The 20,659-nt window shown below is 41.3% G+C and overlaps 1 protein-coding gene across 6 annotated transcripts in view; it reads left to right on the forward strand.

Annotated features, from left to right (window-relative positions):
• Positions 1 to 20,659, forward strand: part of LOC118375293 (RNA-binding protein Musashi homolog 2-like) — a 432,377-nt gene that overhangs the window by 7,088 nt on the left and 404,630 nt on the right. For all 6 annotated transcript variants that reach the window (XM_052467847.1, XM_052467848.1, XM_052467849.1 and 3 more), the window contains exon 5: positions 10,109 to 10,150. In XM_052467847.1, the coding sequence (XP_052323807.1) occupies positions 10,109 to 10,150 (42 nt within the window). The remainder of the gene's footprint in view (positions 1 to 10,108; positions 10,151 to 20,659) is intronic.

Here is a 20,659-nt window from a genome sequence, read left to right on the forward strand (position 1 = left end):
TCACATCTCACCTTAAAGGTCCAATGCAGCCATTTTTATCTCAATATCAAATCATTTCTGGGTAACAAAGTACCTTAATGGGATTTTTCTTCTCCAATTAAAATGTTTTTTTTAAAAAACGCTTCTAAGCAAAGAGCAATTTCTCAAGCAAGAATTTTGCTAGGACTGTCTGTGGACAACACGGGTATCTTTTGGTTATCACTACGGCAACAGCTTCCAGGAACGACACAATATTTACATCTTACAGTTATTCAGAATATAAGCAAAAGGAATAGAACAACAATATGTACATAACTGCCAAGTGGTACAGTATTTGGAATTTCAGTACAGAAGAAAGATCATTGGTATTGTGGTAAACATTGGTCTTAAGTGGGGAGGGGAAAATACACATTTGCTGTTATTGGCAGAGTGGTTTGGAACACTTTCTTATTGGTCTATTAACGAATTTATCACCTGGTGATGTCAAAGCTCCATCCTACCAAAATGGCCTGAAATTTCAGGTTGACATTTCAAAAAGCTCTTACACTAAAAAGGTACTTCATCGTATGGAAATGTATACTGAACAAAAATATCAATTCAACATGTAAAGTGTTGGTTCCATTTTTCATGAGCTGAAATAAAAGATCCCAGAAATGTTCCGTATGCACAAAAAGATTATTTCTGCCAAATTTTGTGCACATTTGTTTACGTCCCTGTTAGTTAGAATTCCTCCTTTGCCAAGATAATCCATCCACCTGACAGGTGTGGCATATCAAGAAGCTGATTAAACATTATTATTACACAGGTGCACCTTGTGCTGGGGACAATAAAAGGCCACTAAAATGTGTAGTTTTCTCACACAACAAAATACCACAGATGTCTCAAGTTTTGAGGGAGTGTGCAATTAGCATGCGGACTGAATGTTAATTTCTCTACCGTAAGCCGCCTCTGTCGTTTTAGAGAATTTGGCAGTCCAATCGGCCTCAGAACCGCAGGCCATGTGTAACCATGCCAGCCCAGGACTTCCACATCTGGCTTCTTCACTTGCGGGATCGCCCGAGACCAGCCACCCGGACAGCTGATGAAACTGTGGGTTTGCATAACTGAAGAATTTCTTCAAATACTGTCAGAAACCTTCTCAGGGAAGCTCATCTGTGTGCTCGTTGTCCTCACCAAGGTCTTGACCTGATTGCAGTTCGGCATCGTAACTGATTTCAGTGGGCAAATGCTCACCTTCGATGGCCACTGGCACGCTGGAGAAGTGTGCTCTTCATGGATGAATCCCAGTTTCAACTGTACTGGGCAGATGGCAGACAGCTTGTGGTCGAGCGGTTTGCTCATGTCAACATTGTGAACAGAGTGCCCCATGGTGGGGTTATGGTATGGGCAGGCATAAGCTACAGACAAAGAACACGAGATCCCGAGGCCCATTATCGTGCCATTCATCCGCCGCCAGCATCTCATGTTTTAGCATGATAATGCATGGCCCCATGTCGCAAGGATCTGTACACAATTCCTGGATGCTGAAAATGTCCCAGTTCTTCCATAGCCTGCATATTCACCAGCCATGTCCACCATTGAGCATGTTTGGGATGCTCTGGATTGACAAGTACGACAACGTGTACCAGATCACGCCTATATCCAGCAACTTCGCACAGTCATTGAAGAGGAGTGGGACAACATTCCACAGGTCACAATCAACAGCTTGATCAACTCTGTGAAGGAGATGTGTCGTGCTGCATGAGGCAAATGTTGGTCACACCAGATACTGACTGGTTTTCTGATCAACACCCTACCTTTTTTTGTGACCAACATGCATATTATTATTATTATATATTAATATTATTATTCCTACTCGTGAAATCTATAGATTAGGGCCTAATGAATTTGTATTGACTGATTTTATTATATGAACTAACTATCTTTGTTTCATGTTGTGCTTATTTTGGTTCAATGTACATAAAGCACACTGGCCTTTAAAAGGTGCTGCCTGGTCAGTCCGTCGTCTGCATTGGCCATGCAGGTCTTACGGTGATATGGCCTCTGCAGAAGTCAGGGCACTCATACTTTTTGTACTTTGCGGAGAAGTGCAGAGCTGTTGTGGAGGAAGTTTTCAAGGAAGTGAGCTTGTGTTTATACAGAACCTCCCGCTCTCACTCACTGTCAAGCAATCATGTCAATGCGGAGCGAGGCGCACGACGATGAGGTACAGAGCTCAATTTGGCCTCTGCATGCCTCCGGAAGCTCTTCAATTGCGTCACATCATCCATACGGTGCCTCCGACCACATTTCGGATGAAGCATAAATTGGCTCTAACACTGCCAGGTGAGGCTAGACTGGGAAATTGAAATCCAGACAGCAACATGGTTTGGTTTGTCAGCATGGGGAATTCAATGCAGCTGCTGTTGTTCTTTTCTTCCTTTCATCAGGATACAGTCGTTATATTTTTCCTCTAACATTCAATGTACATGATTACCTATTAGAATAGTCTGTGATTGCAAAATGCCCTTAAACCCTCATTAATTGTACAACATTCTAAGTTGTTACTAGTTTTAGTACGGAGTTACTTCACAGGTGTACAATCAGAGTTGTAGCATTATTTCAATTGGAGATACCTGTGGTTTTCCATTGCGGCACATGTATTATCCTCTGTTACATACGCTGAGGCATGTACTGCATACACACACTGCGTATACTTGACATGCATCATGTTTTATGTAATCCTTGACAACATGGAAATGAAGGCTTGGGGTTGAATAATACTCTGTGTCTGTCGACAATAGGATTTCTGCTGATGTCATTTGTAAAAGCAATCTCTTGTAGACTAAACACTTTTCTGGCTAAATCACATCCCACTCTGCTAATGCATTCAGTCAGCTGAATTCAAACAGTCACTTTCTACCAGTGTCTAGTATTTTTGTCCGTCACACACCGACAGCTCTCTCTGTTATATTTCCCCTCCGTTCCTTCTATTCTTTTTTTTCCAATTGACAAGCTCTCATCCTACTTTATCCACAATATTCCACTGATGGTCTTTCCCCCCTTTTAGCTATGTGGCCTTAAAGATGAAAATGTGAAAGGAGAAATCCTTTGTTCACAGGACAATTGAATGTTGGGGCTATATTCAACCTTACTGTGACAAATGGCAAATGTGTCTTGAATGTCCTGGCTGTTTTAATGCATTGACTGTCCCATTTTAACGGGATGTGTTCTTGTGCATGATTTCAATTTTAGAAGTGAGGGGAAAATGTAATGTTCAAATGAATGTTTGATTTGCACAAGTTGTTCTTGAGGAAGTCTTGTGGTTGGTTTTAACACCTGACTTGATATCTCACATTTAGTTTGAGCTACTTTTTGACAATTCACATATCTGCAGTTCAGCACATAGAGCAAATTCTGTAATAAATAGTGAAAACATAAATGACTGTTTTGCAGAAAACTGATGCAATGATGAATAATACAATGCCTTTTTTTGTTTTCAGGCCTCATTGTATTAAATCCAAACACAAATGTTCAAATTCATATTGGCTGCCATAATAACCCCTTGGATGGAATCAGGAAATGATATCTAGCTGTTCTGCGTAAAAGCATGCAGCGATGTGGTCTCGTAATAACCATGTTTTGTGAATCCATAATGTGAGCTAAAAGAGTAGATGACTCCAGTCAGTGTTATTTGATTTGAAATGAAAATCATGTTTTCCAGGAGGGAAACATTAAGTGGCTTTGAAGCGATTAAAGCGATACTTTGGGATTTTGGACACATTTTCTGTGCCAGTATGAAGGAAGTTAGAGGTATTTGTGCGAGCCAATACTAACTAGCGTTCACGCAATGATGAAGTTTATAGCAGATGCAGTTGAAGTCGGAAGTTTACATACACCTTAGCCAACTGCATTTAAACTCAGTTTTTCATCATTCCTGACATTTAATTTGAGTATAAATTCCCTGTCTTGGGTCAGTTAGGATCACCACCTTATTTTAAGAATGTGAAATGTCAGAATAATACTTAAGAGAGTGATTTATTTTAGCTTTTATTTCTTTCATCACATTCCCAGTGGATCAGAAGTTTACATACACTCCATTAGTATTTGGTAACATTGCCTTTAAATTGTTTAACTTGCGTCAAACATTTCGGGTCGCCTTCCACAAGCTTCCCACAACAAATTGGGTGAATTTTGGCCCATTCCTCCTGACAGAACTGGTGTAAATGAGTCAGGTTTGGAGGCCCCCTTGCTCGCACATGCTTTTTCAGTTCTGCCTACAAATGTTCTATAGGATTGAGATCAGGGCTTTGTGATGGCCACTCCAATACCTTGACATTGTTGTCCTTAACTTCTTGATGCACACATCCCCTTAGCAGGATAATTTTCGTCAACATCCGCTGAATTGCAGTGCGCCAAATTCAAATTAAATGACTAAAAATATGTTATTTTCATGAAATCACAAGTGCAATATAGCAAAACACAGCGTAGCTTGTTGTTAATCCACCTGGCGTGTCAGATTTCAAAAAAGCTTTTCGGCGAAAGCATACCAAGCGTTTATGTAAGGACATCTCTCTCAGCAGACAAAACATTACAAACAGCTAGCAGCCTTGTACATTGGTCACGAAAGTCAGAAAAGCAATAAAATGAATCGCTTACCTTTGATGATCTTTGTATGTTTGCACTCACGAGACTCCCAGTTACACAATAAATGTTCCTTTTGTTCCATAAAGATTATTTTTATATCCAAAATACCTCCATTTAGTTGGCGCGTTATGTTCAGAAATCCACAGGCTCGGGAGGTCACGACGGGGCAGACAAAAATTCCAAATGGTATCCATAATGTTCGTAGAAACATGTCAAGTGTTTTTTTATAATCAATCCACAGGTTGTTTTTACAATATATCCACTGACGCAATGTGATCTTTCTCGCTCATTTTTCAGAATAAAAGACTGAAACTATGCCTAAAGGCTGTTCAGACCATGTGGAAGCCATAGGAAAAGGAATCTGGTTGATATCCCTTTAAATGGAGGGAAGGCATGCAATGGAACAGAGAGGTTTCAGGAAAAACAGCAGGTTTTCGCCTGCAATATCAGTTCTGTTTTACTCACAGACAATATTTTGACAGTTTTGGAAACTTTAGAGTGTTTCCTATCCTAATCTGACAATTATATGCATATTCTAGATTCTGGGCCTGAGAAAAGGGCAGTTTAATTTGGGTACGTTTTTCATCCAAACATCAAAAAAGTGCCCCCTACACTCAACAAGTAAAGCCATTTTGCCACAACTTTGGAAGTATGCTTGCCAAAAGAAGTTTGTGGAGTGGTTGAAAAACGGGTTTTAATGACTCCAACCTAAGTAAGTGTATGTAAACTTCCGACTTCAACTGTATTTTGGAGCCATTAAAACTCATTTTTCAACCACTCCACAAATGTCTTGTTAACAAACTAGTTTTGGGAAGCATACTTCCAAAGTTGTGGGAAGTCGGTTAGGACATCAACTATGTGTATGACACAAGTAATTTTTCCAACAATTGTTTACAGACAGAAAATTTCACTTATAATTCACTGTATCACAATTCCAGTGGATCAGAAGGTTACAAACACTAAGTTGACTGTGCCTTTAACCTGTTGCGACGAGCAATCCCGTATCCGGGAGCGTAATTATAGCCTCAAGCTCATTACCATAATGCAACGTTAACTATTCATGAAAATCGCAAATGAAATGAAATAAATATATTGGCTCACAAGCTTAGCCTTTTGTTAACCTGTTGCGACGAGCAATCCCGTATCCGGGAGCGTAATTATAGCCTACCATAATGCAACTCATTGAAAACCAAATGAAATTAAATAAATATATTGGCAACTTTTGTTAACCTATTCATGAAAATCGCAAATGAAATGAAATAAATATATTGGCTCACAAGCTTAGCCTTTTGTTAACAACACTGTCATCTCAGATTTTCAAAAAATGCTTTTCAACCATAGCTACACAAGCATTTGTGTAAGAGTATTGATAGCTAGCATAGTATTAAGCCTAGCATTCAGCAAGCAACATTTTCACAAAAACAAAAAAGCATTCAAATAAAATAATTTACCTTTGAAGAACTTCGGATGTTTTCAATGAGGAGACTCTCAGTTAGATAGCAAATGTTCAGTTTTTCCAAAAATATTATTTGTGTAGGAGAAATCGCTCCGTTTTGTTCATCACGTTTGGCTAAGAGAAAAAAAACGAAAATTCAGTCATCAAAACGCCGAACCTTTTTCCAAATTAACTCCATAATATCGACAGAAACATGGCAAACGTTGTTTAGAATCAATCCTCAAGGTGTTTTTCACATATCTATTTGATGATATATCATTCGTGGAAGTTTGGTTTCTCCTCTGAATCACATGGAAAAATAGATGCAGCTGGAGATTACACACCAATTTCGACGGAGGACACCAGGCGGACACCTGGTAAATGTAGTCTCTTATGGTCAATCTTCCAATGATATGCCTACAAATACGTCACAATGCTGCAAACACCTTGGGGAAAAGACAGAAGGTGTAGGCTCATTCCTTGCGCATTCACAGACATATAAGGAGACATTGGAACACAGCGCCTCAAAAATCTGGCTCACTTCCTGTATGACATTTAATCTTGGTTTTGCCTGTAGCATTAGTTCTGTGGGACTCACAGACAATATCTTTGCAGTTTTGGAAAAGGCCCGAGTGTTTTATTTCCAAAGCTGTCAATTATATGCATAGTCGAGCATCTTTTTGTGACAAAATATCTTGTTTAAAACAGGAACGTTTTTCATCCAAAAATGAAATACTGCCCCCAGAGGTTCAAGAGGTTAACCTCTTACTCCTACCCCCTACTTTTTCGAACATTCTGTTAAAAATCGCGCAACATTTCAGCGCCCTGCTGCTCATGCCAGGAATATAGTATATGCATATGATTAGTATGTGTGGATAGAAAACACTCAGACGTTTATAAAACTGGTTAAATCAGTGCTGTGACTATAACAGAACGTGCGTTTCATCGAAAAGTGCAGGAAAATCTGATCACTGAAAATGGAAATAAATATCCATGCGCCACTTCCAGGAATTGTTCAAGAAGAACCAAATTAAATGAGGTCGAGGTTGCAGTACCTACAGCTTCCACACGATGTCTAGAGTCTTGTCATTTGCTTCGGCTTTGATTCTTGGTCAAACCGAATCAAGGGAACCGATTCCCTCCGGTCTCCGACCTGATGTTTTGGTTGAGAAATATCCGGACATTTTTTCCAGACGGACACCTATAGAATTTACATCGCCTCCTGATGAATTTTATCGCTTATTAACATGTACTAATACCTAAAGTTGCATTACAAAAGTATTTCGAAGTGTTTTGTGAAAGTTTATCGTCAACTTTTTTCATTTAAAAAAATGACGTTACGTTATGAAACACTATTTCTTTTAGTTTATCACACAGTCTTCATAGATCGATATCTAGGCTATATATGGACCGATTTAATCGAAAAAAAGACCCAATAGTGATTATGGGACATCTAGGAGTGCCAACAAAGAAGATGGTCAAAGGTAATGAATGTTTTATATTTTATTTGTGCTGTTTGTGTAGCGACGACTATGCTAATTATTTTGTTTACGTCCCCTGCGGGTCTTTTGGGGTGTTACATGCTATCAGATAATAGCTTCTCATGCTTTCGCCGAAAAGCATTTAAAAAACTGACTTGTTGCCTGGATTCACAACGAGTGTAGCTTTAATTCAATACCCTGCATGTGTATTTTAATGAACGTTTGAGTTTTAACTAACACTATTAGCATTTAGCGTAGCGCATTTGCATTTCCAGATCTCTAGATGGGACGCCTGCGTGCCAGGTAGGAGCAAGAGGTTAAACAGCTTGGAAAATTCCAGAAAATTATGTCATGGCTTTAGAAGCTTCTGATAGGCTAATTGACATAATTTGAGTCAATTGGAGGTGTACCTGTGGATGCATTTGAAGGCATACCTTCAAACTCAGTGCCTCTTTGCTTGACATCATGGGAAAATCAAAAGAAATCAGCCAAGACCTCAGAAAAAGAAATGGTGGTCCTCCACAAGTCTGGTTCATCCTTGGGAGCAATTTCCAAATGCCTGAAGGTACCACGTTCATCTGTACAAACAATAGTATGCAAGTATAAACACCATTGGACCATGCAGCCATCATACCACTCAGGAAGGAGATGCGTTCTGTCTCCTAGAGATGAACGTAGTTTGGTGCGAAAAGTGCAAATCAATCCCAGAACAACAGAAAAGGACCTCGTGAAGATACTGGAGGAAACAGGTAAAAAAGTATCTATATCCACAGTAAAACAAGTCCTATATTGACATAACCTGAATGGCCGCTCAGCAAGGAAGAAGCCACTGCTCCCAAACTGCCATATAAAAGCCAGACTACGGTTTGCAACTGCACATGGGGACAACGTTCGTACTATTTTGGAGAAATGTCCTCTAGTCTGATCAAACAAAAATAGAACTGTTTGGCCATAAGGACCATCATTATGTTTGGAGGAAAAAGGGGGAGGCTGCAAGCCGAAGAACACCATCCCAACCGTGAAGCACGGGGGTGGCAGCATCATGTTGTGAGAGTGCTTTTGCTTCAGGAGGGACTTGTACACTTCACAAAATAGATGGCGTCATATATTGACGCAACATCTCAAGGCATCAGGAAGTTAAAGGACAAAGTCAAGGTATTGGAGTGGCCATCACAAAGCCCTGACCTCAATCCTATAGAAAATTTGTCGGCAGAACTGAAAAAGAGTGTGCGAGCAAGGAGGTCTACAAATCTGACTCGTTTACACCAGCTGTCAGGAGGAATGGGCCAAAATTCACCCAACTTATTGTGGGAAGCTTGTGGAAGGCTACCCGAAACGTTTGACCCAAGTTAAACCATTTAAAGGCAATGCTTCCAAATACTAATGGAGTGTATGTAAACTTCTGACCCACTGGGAATGTGATGAAAGAAATAAAAGCTTAAATAATTATTCTGACATTTCACATTCTTAAAATAAAGTGGTGATCCTAACTGACCTAAGACAGGTAATTATTACTAGGATTAAATGTCAGGAATTGTGAAAAACTGAGTTTAAATATATTTGGCTAAGGTGTATGTAAACGTCTGACTTCAACTGTACCTGTAGACTTCCAGTCATTGCACTAATTCTAGTTAGCAATTTTGCTAGCACTAGTTCCTTCAAACTACACACAGAGACATAAACATGGTATCCATGAGTTCATCTGACTGTGGAGAAGTAGATAAAGGGCATTGCCAAAATCACAAAGTATATTAAAGAAAACTCAAATGTTTTGAATGGACTTTTGATTTTTAATTATTCTACAATTATATGATTATGCAGTCTAAATGTGCTTTCAATCAAAAAAATGTGGTATGGTGCTTTTTTCTTTACGTTTTTCACATAGCGCTTAAATATTAACCTGGGAATTAATGCTAGTTATGCATTTTCTTGGTCAATATACCTTGACTAACCATGATGTGTGAAGGGCTATTGATTTATTAGTCAGCTATGCTTCTACGGAGTAATGCAGGATTATGTGAATGACGGACCAGGACAATTTGACGATGCAAAAGGAAATAAAATTGTGCATTTGATTAAATCAGCCAGATTTAATATGACTTCTGATTCATCTGTGTGGGGAAGATGTGAAATCCCACATTGATAATTGTTTACTAGTGTAGGAGGCTTGAGCCCAAAGGTTCCCAGTACAGCTGGGTCTTTCTCTCCCTGGTAATTCATTGGTAGATTTAATGTCATTGATTGGCTAAAGGAGTCCATTCACCTTGTGATCAAGGACTTATTCAGACCAGGGACAGAGGGGAAGGATGGAAAACAGAAGTCCTGAAGGGGACTTGGGGAATCAAAGCCTGATTTTGAATACCCCTCGTGTCTGTACTGTCAGTTGCGACGGTAATCCTAACGTTGTCCATGTCGTGCATGCCGGTCTGTGGGATAGTCTTATGATCCATGAGGAATGCTTTAAACCCACACATCCAAATCCCTGTGATTAGTTGTGTTTAAAGTGATTGACAACTTTGATAATGATTGATATCTATCTAATCTCCCTTTTTCCTCTTTCTCTTGTCCTTTTTTAAATATTTACCAGATCGATCCAAAAGTTGCCTTCCCTAGACGTGCTCAGCCCAAGGTAAGACAACATGCTGAACATGTTTTAACCTCTCGTGAAGAGGACTTTTAGTTTGTTGGTTGGTTTCTGTAACACTGTGTACATTGCTGACCTGCAGAGAGGGTCTGGTCATGAAATGGCATGTCGGCCTGCAGATTAGTGTTGGTATGTAAGTGTCACTGTCAGGCTGGTCTGGAGCTTGCTACAGGTAGATGACTGGCTGTCTGATTTCTCCTGTAGCTGCACCACCACCATACTTTTTTACATAAGCATGTTGTCTAGAAACTGTAGTGAGGTAGAATTTCCCTGGGTGACTGCTCTAAAGACTTCGCTGCATTTGATTGAATGAGAGAGTATCACATTGTAGTTGTTCACACAATGTTTTTCCCTGAAGACGCTGAGGTAGATTGGGGCATTTTCTTTATTAACACAAAGAGAGGCATTGCTACTCTGTTACTTTGATCAGGTTTCAAACAGGAATGACGGAGGTAAAGCTTTCCAAGCCGAGGCACATGTTATCTTAAGGCTGGGTATGGCTACATGCATGTAATTGAGAACAGCTAGGGGATGTGCTCGTTTCTTGATACAGTCTCTCTCCCCCCCCTTGTTTTCGGCAGCAGGTAGCCTAGTGGTTAGAGCATTGGGCTAGTAACCGAAACGTTGCTGGTTCAAATACCTGAGTCGACAGGGTGAAACATCTGTCTGTGCCCTTGAGAAAGACACTTAACCCTACTTTTCTCCAGGGGTACTGTACTACTATGGCTGACCCAGTAAAACAACACATTTCACTCTACCTATCCAGTGTATGAGACAGATAAAATGTCTTATTTTATGACATTTTTTTATGCACCTATTCATGTGAAGTCCAATTAAATAAAAAATTGTACTTGCGTAGTTAAATAAAGGTTTTACAAAATATATATAAAAATTGGTGTACAGTAATAGTGATAATACTGACAGAAGTGTACAGTACTTCGTTCCAGTGCAGACTGTGTTGATATTCAAGCATATGTTACAGTATTTGACAGATTTGTACAGTGCTTTGATATTTTCTGCTCTGTGGGCTGTTTTATGCAAAAAAAGAACCCTTGATATCAATTATGCAATCATTTTTGAATAAACATGAATTTGACTCAAGGACATTTTTAACAATATAGAAAGATGCAGACCTATGTAGGCTATAAGGTGTTTGTTTCTAAAGAGCAATGACACTGAAGGAATTTGAAGGTGAAATCACACCTTGCCTTGTCTTCGGACCCTTAAGGGCAGGCTTATTTTTAACTCTGAGTGGAATGAGAATGTGGCTGTCAAAGAACGTAGAGGCTGTATGATTAAAGAGCAGTTAAATCAGCATTGCATGGGGTTTTGGCGCATGTACAATTTATGAAAGAAAGGTTTTATGTACAGCAATGTTCAAGCCCTCAGGTTATCGTCGTCCTTTAGAGAAAAACGTGTTTCGTTCTCTGTTTGTCAGTAACTCTGGCTCAGGGTTTTTATTGCCCATGTTACATTTCCGAGTGAGCGTTTACCTCAGAACATGCTGTCGGCTGCATGCTCACTCTGTCCCGATTTTGAGTGTTTACAGTGTGTTTTTACAGTGTGTGTGTACATTGTGTGTACCTACAGTTTGTGACAGCGTGAGGAACATCCACCTTAGGCATTTAAGGCTGGGTAGGGAGGGACAGCCTCTGGCTGGCTGGTACGCTAACTGGCTGAGAGCACGTTGTTTCCTAACTCTTCAATACGGGAATGGCTTCAAGGGTGGCAGGTGTCCACAGCACACTTGTCCAGCTAATTGAAATGAAGAACTTTCCCAGAGTGGACAATCACTGGAGGAGAAATGATGAACTCACTCCCTTCACCACTCACATGCCAGGCCAGCCTCTCTGGTCCAAGGCAGCGCAGGCAGGCAGGCTGGCTCAGGGCCTGGGGCTCTGAGATGAACAGGCATTAAATCAGGCTGCAGTTCTCAGCAGCAGTCGGAACACAACACAGCCGCTACGTGTTTTCTTTGTGTTAAGCAAACCACCCAATAATAAGCTTTATGCAATTATACAACCACCATCACATACAATCATATGGCATTATATTTGTGACTTGCCTCATATTTTGGAGTATGCTGAATAGAACTGAAACAAGCAGGCGTATGTTGAGTACTGTACTTAGCTGGGGTGTCATTCGTTTGGCAACTTTGTGAACAAGTCAAAGAAGATGAGTTTGTTGGTTTATTACCAAACAGACATTAAATGCAGACATACCAGGAGTTTGCCTTTCCAGTATAGTATATTGGTTTTATGGCTGTTATTTTCTATTCCTGGGGCAAGCATCTATACATCTCAGCGGTGGCACTACAGGTCTGAGTGGTGTGACCAACAAAACATTAACCTAACCAGGTTAAACTTTATACGGTATGACGTGATCTGTTAAAAAAAGGTTTAATATTTTCTATTTAGGTCACATGGTTTAATATCTCCTGGGGAAAAAAGGGGAGGTTGAAAACCCTGTCCAACTGCAGCAACCTTGTACCTCATATGAATTATATTTTAAAATAGGACTAGGGGGGTTTCATACACCAACACAGAGAAAGCATCATGATTGGACAATAAAACTCACAGGGCTGAGTTATGCAGGTTTGCATCGTGTCCTCCCACCCTATGCAACTGTCCACCATTTCCTCAGGTTGTCAGCTATTATGTTTATTGATTAAATCCAGTTGATAACTTTTGGAATGAAACAGTCTAGGGAGCCTAGTCAGCCCAAGTTTGAATATAAACCACATTTGATACCATTTACATTATCTCACAAACAAATGGGCTATAAATACATAACGTCCCCGCTTCGTTTACCATGGCCAGAGAGATGGATCCAATAGTAGACTATGCAGCAGCTGTTGTTAGTAACCTACAGTTGATCAGACGGAAAAATAGTATTGTTTCCATGCAATTCAGCATGTCAGATGGTTTGTGTTTAGGTGTCTAGGCCGCTAAATTGCTTGTCTGTCGGGAGTGTGATGTGTTATCACTCTTGCTAAATAAAAACTGGAGGAAAGTGGAGAGCGCAGCTTGAACGTTGTGACCGGCCCGCGTGACCTACGATTTCCATGAATCTGATTGGTCAAGACACGCAAAAAGCCAGTCAGCAGCACTTCGATGTGAAGGACAGAGCGGTTGTGCGCGAGTTGACAAATCAAATAGCACTTTGCCCTTCTTAACGGTTTTGCGTCAATATATTTTAATATACTAAATCAAAATACCCGATTTAAAGGTCTGTGGCAAATGCCGCCTCGTCACACGCTTCCCTGCGGCCCTGATACATCTACATTAGGCTATAATTAGGGATGTGACACATTGAAATCGTTTCATAACGTTTTAATGGCCGTTTCATCAAGTTTCACGTGAATTCACTGTGCCGTTGTCTGTCTCACGGTGCGTCCCCTTCTGCTAGTTCAGCATTAGATCTGTACTACCATTACTGTACTTCTATTCAACCTTCCAGTTTGAATTTCCTTCTCATTTAACTTCTCAGAGTATTGCCATACAGGACTTTTCTGCTGTCGCTTGCCTTAATCTCTCTGCCTTTTTTCCAGCTGTTAACAACGATGACCTAGTGGCGTCAACTCCAATTTCTGAGTTACAGGATTCGATTCTGCTAGCAATCAACTCCTAAGATGCAGTATGTTTGGAACAGAGACTGATTAGTTGCCGTAATTCCGTGAACACAAAAATGTGCGTATTTCATAGCGAGCTAGCGAGAGAGAGAGGAACAGTGTAGGCAGGCCAGTCACCAGGCAGACAGTCAGAACCGTAAACTAGGCATATCTATCAAAACGGTATCTTTCAATGGAGTGCTGTATCTTGCAATTTCTTGTCTTGCAATGTCTCGCAACTTCAGTAAAGCAGGGCCTATCATCAATTAATAGCCTAGGGCATTCTACACGAAACAGACCGAAGACACACTCGCATCATTAGCGAAGAGCGAGAGCAAGGGTGTAATCATTTTCCAAACATTTGCACAACAACATGCAACTAAAATTTGTTTCTGTTGGACAAATTCCGGTAGGTCCCTCCCCTATTTGTTCCGTTTGCTTCAGTTTAAGAAACGTTTGCAACTGAATCAGCGTAATGAATATTCCCCAGGCGAGGGAGAGCGAGGAGGGGGCAGGCAGAAAGAATCGCGGTGCGCATGTTTCTCAGTAATCTTAATCTCTCAATGTCTTGTTTTGCATGCCTTGTAAATTCACCAAAGTAGCCCAAAGTTCCTCTTTTGGTTTTATTTAAATTACACAGCTTTCCCCAGGCCTGTATTGCCTTCTGTCATCGAAGTGATTTGAGGGACTAGTCAAGAATCATATCACCGCCACCTTACTGGCACCCTAGACCCACTGCAAATGGCATACCACCCCAATAGGTCCACGGATGATGCAATCGCCATCACACTGCCCACTGCCCTGTCCCATCTGGATAAGAGGAATACCTATGTAAGAATGCTGTTCATTTACTACAGCTCAGGGTTCAACACCATAGTACCCTCCAAGCTCATCATCAAGCTGGAGGCCCTGGATCTCAACCCCACCCTTTGCGATTGGGTCGTGGACTTTCTGACGGGCTGCCTCCAGGTGGTGAAGGTAGAAAACAACACCTCCACTATGCTGATCCTCAACACTGAGGCCCCACAAGGGTGCATGCTCAGCCCCCTCCTGTACTCCCTGTTCACCCATGACTGTGGGGCCATGCACGCCTCCAACTCAATCATCAAGTTTGCAGACGACACAACAGTACTAGGCTTGATCACCAACAATGACGAGACAGCCTATAGGGGGGAGGTGAGGGCACTCTGAGTGTGGTGTCAGAAAAACAACCTCTCACTCAATGTCAACAAAACAAAGGAGATGATTGTGGACTACAGGAAACAGCAGAGAGAGCACCCCCCTCTCCAAATAGACCGGGCGGGTGTTGTAATAATGGGCTCCTGAGTGGTGCAGCGATCTAATGCACTGCATCTGTGCAAGAGGCGTCACTACAGCCCCTGGTTCGAATCCAGGCTGGGTCACATCCGGGCGTGATTGGGAGTTCCATAGTGAGGCGCCAAATTGGCTGAGCTCGTCCGGGTTTGCCCGGGGTAGGCTGCCATTTTAAACCAGAATTTGTTCTTAACTTACAAAACGTAAATGACAGAATTAAAAGAAGGATGCCTATACAGAATACAAATATTCCAAAACATGCATCCTGTTTGCAATAAGGCACTAAAGTAAAACTGCAAAAAATGTGGCAAATGAGTTTGTGGTCCTGAAAACAAAACATTACAGTGCATTTGGAAAGTATTCAGACCATTGACTTTTTCCACATTTACGTTACAGCCTTATTCTAAAATGTATTACCTAGTTTTCCTCAAGAATCTACACACAGTACCCCATAATGACCTACTCATTTCAGGGATTTTCTTTGTTTTTACTATTTTCTACATTGTATAATAATAGTGAAGACATCAAAACTATGAAATAACACATATGGAATCATGTAGTAACACAAAAAGTGTTAAACAAATCAAAATATATTTTATATTTGAGATTCTTCAAAGTAGCCACCCTTTGCCTTGATAACAGCTTTGCACACTCTTGGCATTCTCTCATGGGGGAACCACCTGGGATGCATTTCAATTGACAGTGGTGCCTTGTTAAAAGTTAATTTGTGGAATTTCTTTACTTAATGCATTTGAGACAATCAGTTGTGTTGTGACAAGGTAGGGGTGGTATACAGAAGATAGCCCTATTAGGTAAAAGTCCAAGTCCATATTATGGCAATAACAGCTCAAATAAGCAAAGAGAAACACCATTACTTTAAGACATGAAGGTCAGTCAATCCGGATAATTTCAAGAACTTTGGAAGTTTCTTCAAGTGCAGTCGTAAAACCATCAAGCGCTATGATGAAACTGTCTCTCATGAGGACCACCACAGGAAAGGAAGACCCAGAGTTACCTCTGCTGCAGAGGATAAGTTCATTAGTTAGTTACCAGCCTCAGAAATTGCAGCCCAAATAAATGCTTCACAAGTTCAAGTAACAGACATATGAACTGTTCAGAGGAGACTGCGTGAATCAGGCCTTCATGGTCAAATTACTGCAAAGAAACTACCACTAAAGGATACCAATAAGAAGAAGAGACATGCTTGGGTCAAGAAACATGAGCAATGCACATTAGACCGGTGAAAATCTGTCTTGGTCTGATGAATCCAAATTTGAGATTGTTGGTTCCAACCACCTTATCTTTGTGACGCAGAGTATGTGAACGGATGATCTCTGCATGTGTAGTTCCCACTGTGAAGCATGGAGGAGGAGGTGTGATGGTGTGGGGGTGCTTTGCTCATGACACTGTTGATAATTTATTTAGAATTCAAAGCGCACTTAACCAGCATGGCTACCACAGCAATCTGCAGCGATATGCCATCCCATCTGGTTTGCGCTTAGTGGGAGTATAATTTGTTTTTCAACAGGACAATGGCCCAAAATACATCTACAGGCTGTGTAAGGGCTATTTGACCAAGAAGGAGAATGATGGAGTGGTGCATCAGATGACCTGGCCTCCACAATCATCTGACCTCAACCCAATTGAGATGGTTTGGCATGAGTTGGACCACAGAGTGAAGGAAAAGCAGCCAAAACATGCTCAGCCTATGTGGGTACTCCTTCAAGATTGTTGGAAATTCCAGCATTCCAGGTGAAGCTGGTTGAGAGAATGCTAAGCGTGTGCAAAGCTGTCATCAAGGCAAAGGGTAGCGACTTTGAAGAATCTCAAGTACAAAATATATTTGGATTTGTTTAACACTTTTTGTGTTACTACATGATTCTATATGAGCTATTTCATAGTTTTGCTGTCTTCACTATTATTCTACAATCTAAAAATAAAGAAAAACCTGGAATGAGTAGGTGTGTCCAAACTTTTGACTGGTACTGTAAGTATTCAGTCCCTTTAATAGCGAGAATAAGAGAGGGCCTAGAACAGAGCCCTGGGGGACACCAGTGGCTCGGAGAGGGTGGAGAGGAGGATCTGATGGAGTATCGAAGGCAGCCGATAGGTCTAGAAGGATGAGAGCAGAGGAGAGAGTTAGCTTTAGCAGTACGGAGCGCCTCCGTGATACAGAGAAGAGCAGTCTCAGTTGAATGACTAGTCTTGCGACTGATTTGGATCAAGAAGGTCATTCTGAGAGAGATAGCGGTAGAGCTGGCCAAGGACGGCACGCTCAAGAGTTTTGGAGAGAAAAGAGAGAAGGATCTTGGTGACATCGGAGGGACGAGTGTATCAGAAGGGGGTGCAATCCCGCCTTGAAGACGGGAGGGACAGCCAGCGGTCAGATGCGTTGATGAGCGAGGTGAGGAGGGAGAAGGCGGAAATGGTCTGGAGAAGAGAGGGGATAGGGTCAAGAGACATCTTAATTGAGCTCAGTTGCATCCTGTTACAATGGATCAACCGTGCTATGTTTCTACAACTTATTGGAGTCCAAGTGGTGTGTGCATATGTATTCATCCCCTTTGCTTTGAATCCCCTAAGGAAGATCTGGTGCAAACAATTACCTTCAGAAGTCACATAATTAGTTAAAGTCCACCTGTGTGCAATCTATTTAAGTGTCACATGATCTCAGTATATATACACTTGTTCTGAAAGGCCCCAGAGTCTGCAATATCACTCAGCAAGGGGCACCACCAAACAAGCGGCACCATGAAGACCAAGGAGCTCTCCAAACCGGTCAGGAACAAAGTTGTGGAGAAGTACAGATTAGGGTTTGGTTATATAAAAAAAAATCTGAAACTTTGAACATCCCACGGAACACCATTTAAATCCGTTATTAAAAAATGGAATGAATATGGCACCACAACAAACCTGCCAAGAGAGGGCCGCCCACCAAACTCACAGACCAGGCAAGGAGGGCATTAATCAGAGAGTCAAAGAGACCAAAGATAACCCTGAAAGAGCTGCAAAGCTCCACAGCTGAGATTGGGGTATCTGTCCATAGGACCACTTTAAGTCGTACACGCCACAGAGCTGGGCATTACGGAAGAGTGGCCAGAACAAAGCCATTGCTTAAAGAAATAAGCAAACATGTTTGGTGTTTGCCAAAAGTCACGTGTGAGACTCCCCAAATATATGAAAGAAGGTACTCTGGTCAGATGAGACAAAAATTGAGCTTTTTGGCCATCAAGAAAAATGCAGTTTATGGCGCAAACCCAACACCTCTCATCACCCTGAGATGTTTTTCATCGGCAGGGCCTGGGAAACTGGTCCGAATTGAAGGAATGATAGATGGCGGTAAATACAGGGAAATTCTTGAGGGAAACCTGTTTCAGTCTTCCAGAGATTTGAGACTGGGACAGAGGTTCACCTTCCAGCAGGACAATGACCCTAAGCATACTGCTAAAGCAACACTTGAGTGGTTTAAGGGGAAACATTTAAATGTCTTGGAATAGCCAAGTCAAAGCCCAGACCTCAATCCAACTGAGAATCTGTGGTATGACTTAAAGGTTGCTGTACACCAGCAGGTCCCAACCAATTGGAAGGATCTGGAGCAGTTTTGCCTTGTAAAATGGGTAAAAATCCCAGTGGCTAGATGTGCCAAGCTTATAGAGACATACCCCAAGAGATTTGCAGCTATAATAGCTGGAAAATGTGGTTCTACAAAGTATTGACTTTGGGGAGTGAATAGTTATGCACGCTCAAGTTTTTTTTGTTGTTGTCTTATTTCTTGTTTATTTCACAATAAAACTTTTTTTGCATCTTCAAAGTGGTAGGCATGTTGTGTAAATCAAATCATACAAACCCACCCAAAATCTATTTTCATTCCAGGTTTTAAGGCAACAATATCGGAAATTGCCAAAGGGGGTGAATACTTTCGCAAGCCACTATAAAGTCCCACAGTTGACAGGCCAAAGAACTCTTGGCCCGAATGCCAAGTGTCAAGTCTGGGGGGAACCTGGCACACTCCCTACCGTGAAGCATGATGAAGCATCAGCGAAAGGGACTGGGAGACTAGTCAAGATCGATGGAAAGATTGACAGAGCAAAGTACAGAGATCCTTGATGAAAACAGTTTCAGGACCTCAGACTGGGATGAAGGTTCACCTTCCAACATGACAACGACCCTAAGCACACAGCCAAGACAACGCAGGATTGGCTTCGAGACAAGTCTCTGAATGTACTTGAATGGCCCAGCGAGGGCCTGGACTTAAACCCGATCTAACATCTCTGGAGAGACCTGAAAATAGCTGTGCAATGACGCTCCCCATCCAACCTGACAGAGCTTGAGGGGATCTGCAGAGAAGAATGGGAGAAACTCCCCAAATACAGGTGTGCCAAGCTTGTAGCGTCATACCCAAGAAGACTCAAGGCTGTAATCGATGCCAAACGTGTGTCACGGTTTTCTAATGGTGAAGGAGAGTCGGACCAAACTGCAGCGCGTATATTGTGATCCATGTTTATTTACACAACGTAACACGAATCCAAAACACAAACTCTACAAAACAATAAACGTAGTGAAAACCGAAACAGCCTTAACTGGTGCAAACTAACACAGACTAAGGACATCAAGACACTCAGGACAATCACCCACAATACAACCAAAGAATATGGCTGCCTAAATATGGCTCCCAATCAGAGACAACGATAAACACCTGCCTCTGATTGAGAACCACTTCAGACAGCCACAGACTCTCCTAGAACACCCCACTAAGCTACAATCCCACTAAGCTACACACCACATACAAAAACCCATGTCACACCCTGGCCTGACCAAATACATAAAGAAAAACACAAAATACTTCGACCAGGGCGTGACAACGTGCTTCAACAAAGTGCTGAGTAAAGGGTCTGAATACTTATCTAAATGTGATATCTCAGTCTTGTTTTGAATAAATATGCTAAAAAGTCTAAACTTGTTTTTGCTTTGTCATTATAGGGTATTGTGTGTAAATTGAGGATAACAAAACAATTTAATCCATTTTAGAATAATGCTGTAGCGTAACAGAATGTGGAAAAAGTCAAGTTGTCGGAATACTTTCCGAATGTACTGTGTGGTTGGGGCAAATCAAACACATCACTGAGTACATCTCTTCATATTTTCAACCACGGTGGTGGCTGCATCTTGTTATAGGTATGCTTGTCATTGGCAAGGACTAGGGAGTTTTGTTGTTGTTACTAAAATGAGAAATATTTGAGGAAAACCTAGTTCTGTCTGCTTTCCAACAGACACTCGGAGACAAATCCACCTTTCAGCAGGATAATAGCCTTTGGCCAAATATACACTGGAGTTACTTACCAAGACGACATCGAATGTTTCTGAGTGGCCTAGTTACATTTGAACTTTAATCGGTATGAAAATCTATGGCAATACTTAAATGGCTTAGCAATGATCAAAAACCAACTTGACAGAGCTTGAAGAATTTTAAAGGAATAATGTCCAAATATTGTACAATCCAGGTTTGCAAAGCTCTTGGGCTTACCCAGAAATACTCAGATGTAATCGCTGCCAAAGATAATTCTAACATT

Source organism: Oncorhynchus keta, chromosome 18 (assembly GCF_023373465.1).
Source record: "Oncorhynchus keta strain PuntledgeMale-10-30-2019 chromosome 18, Oket_V2, whole genome shotgun sequence".
NCBI classification, from domain to species: domain Eukaryota; kingdom Metazoa; phylum Chordata; class Actinopteri; order Salmoniformes; family Salmonidae; genus Oncorhynchus; species Oncorhynchus keta.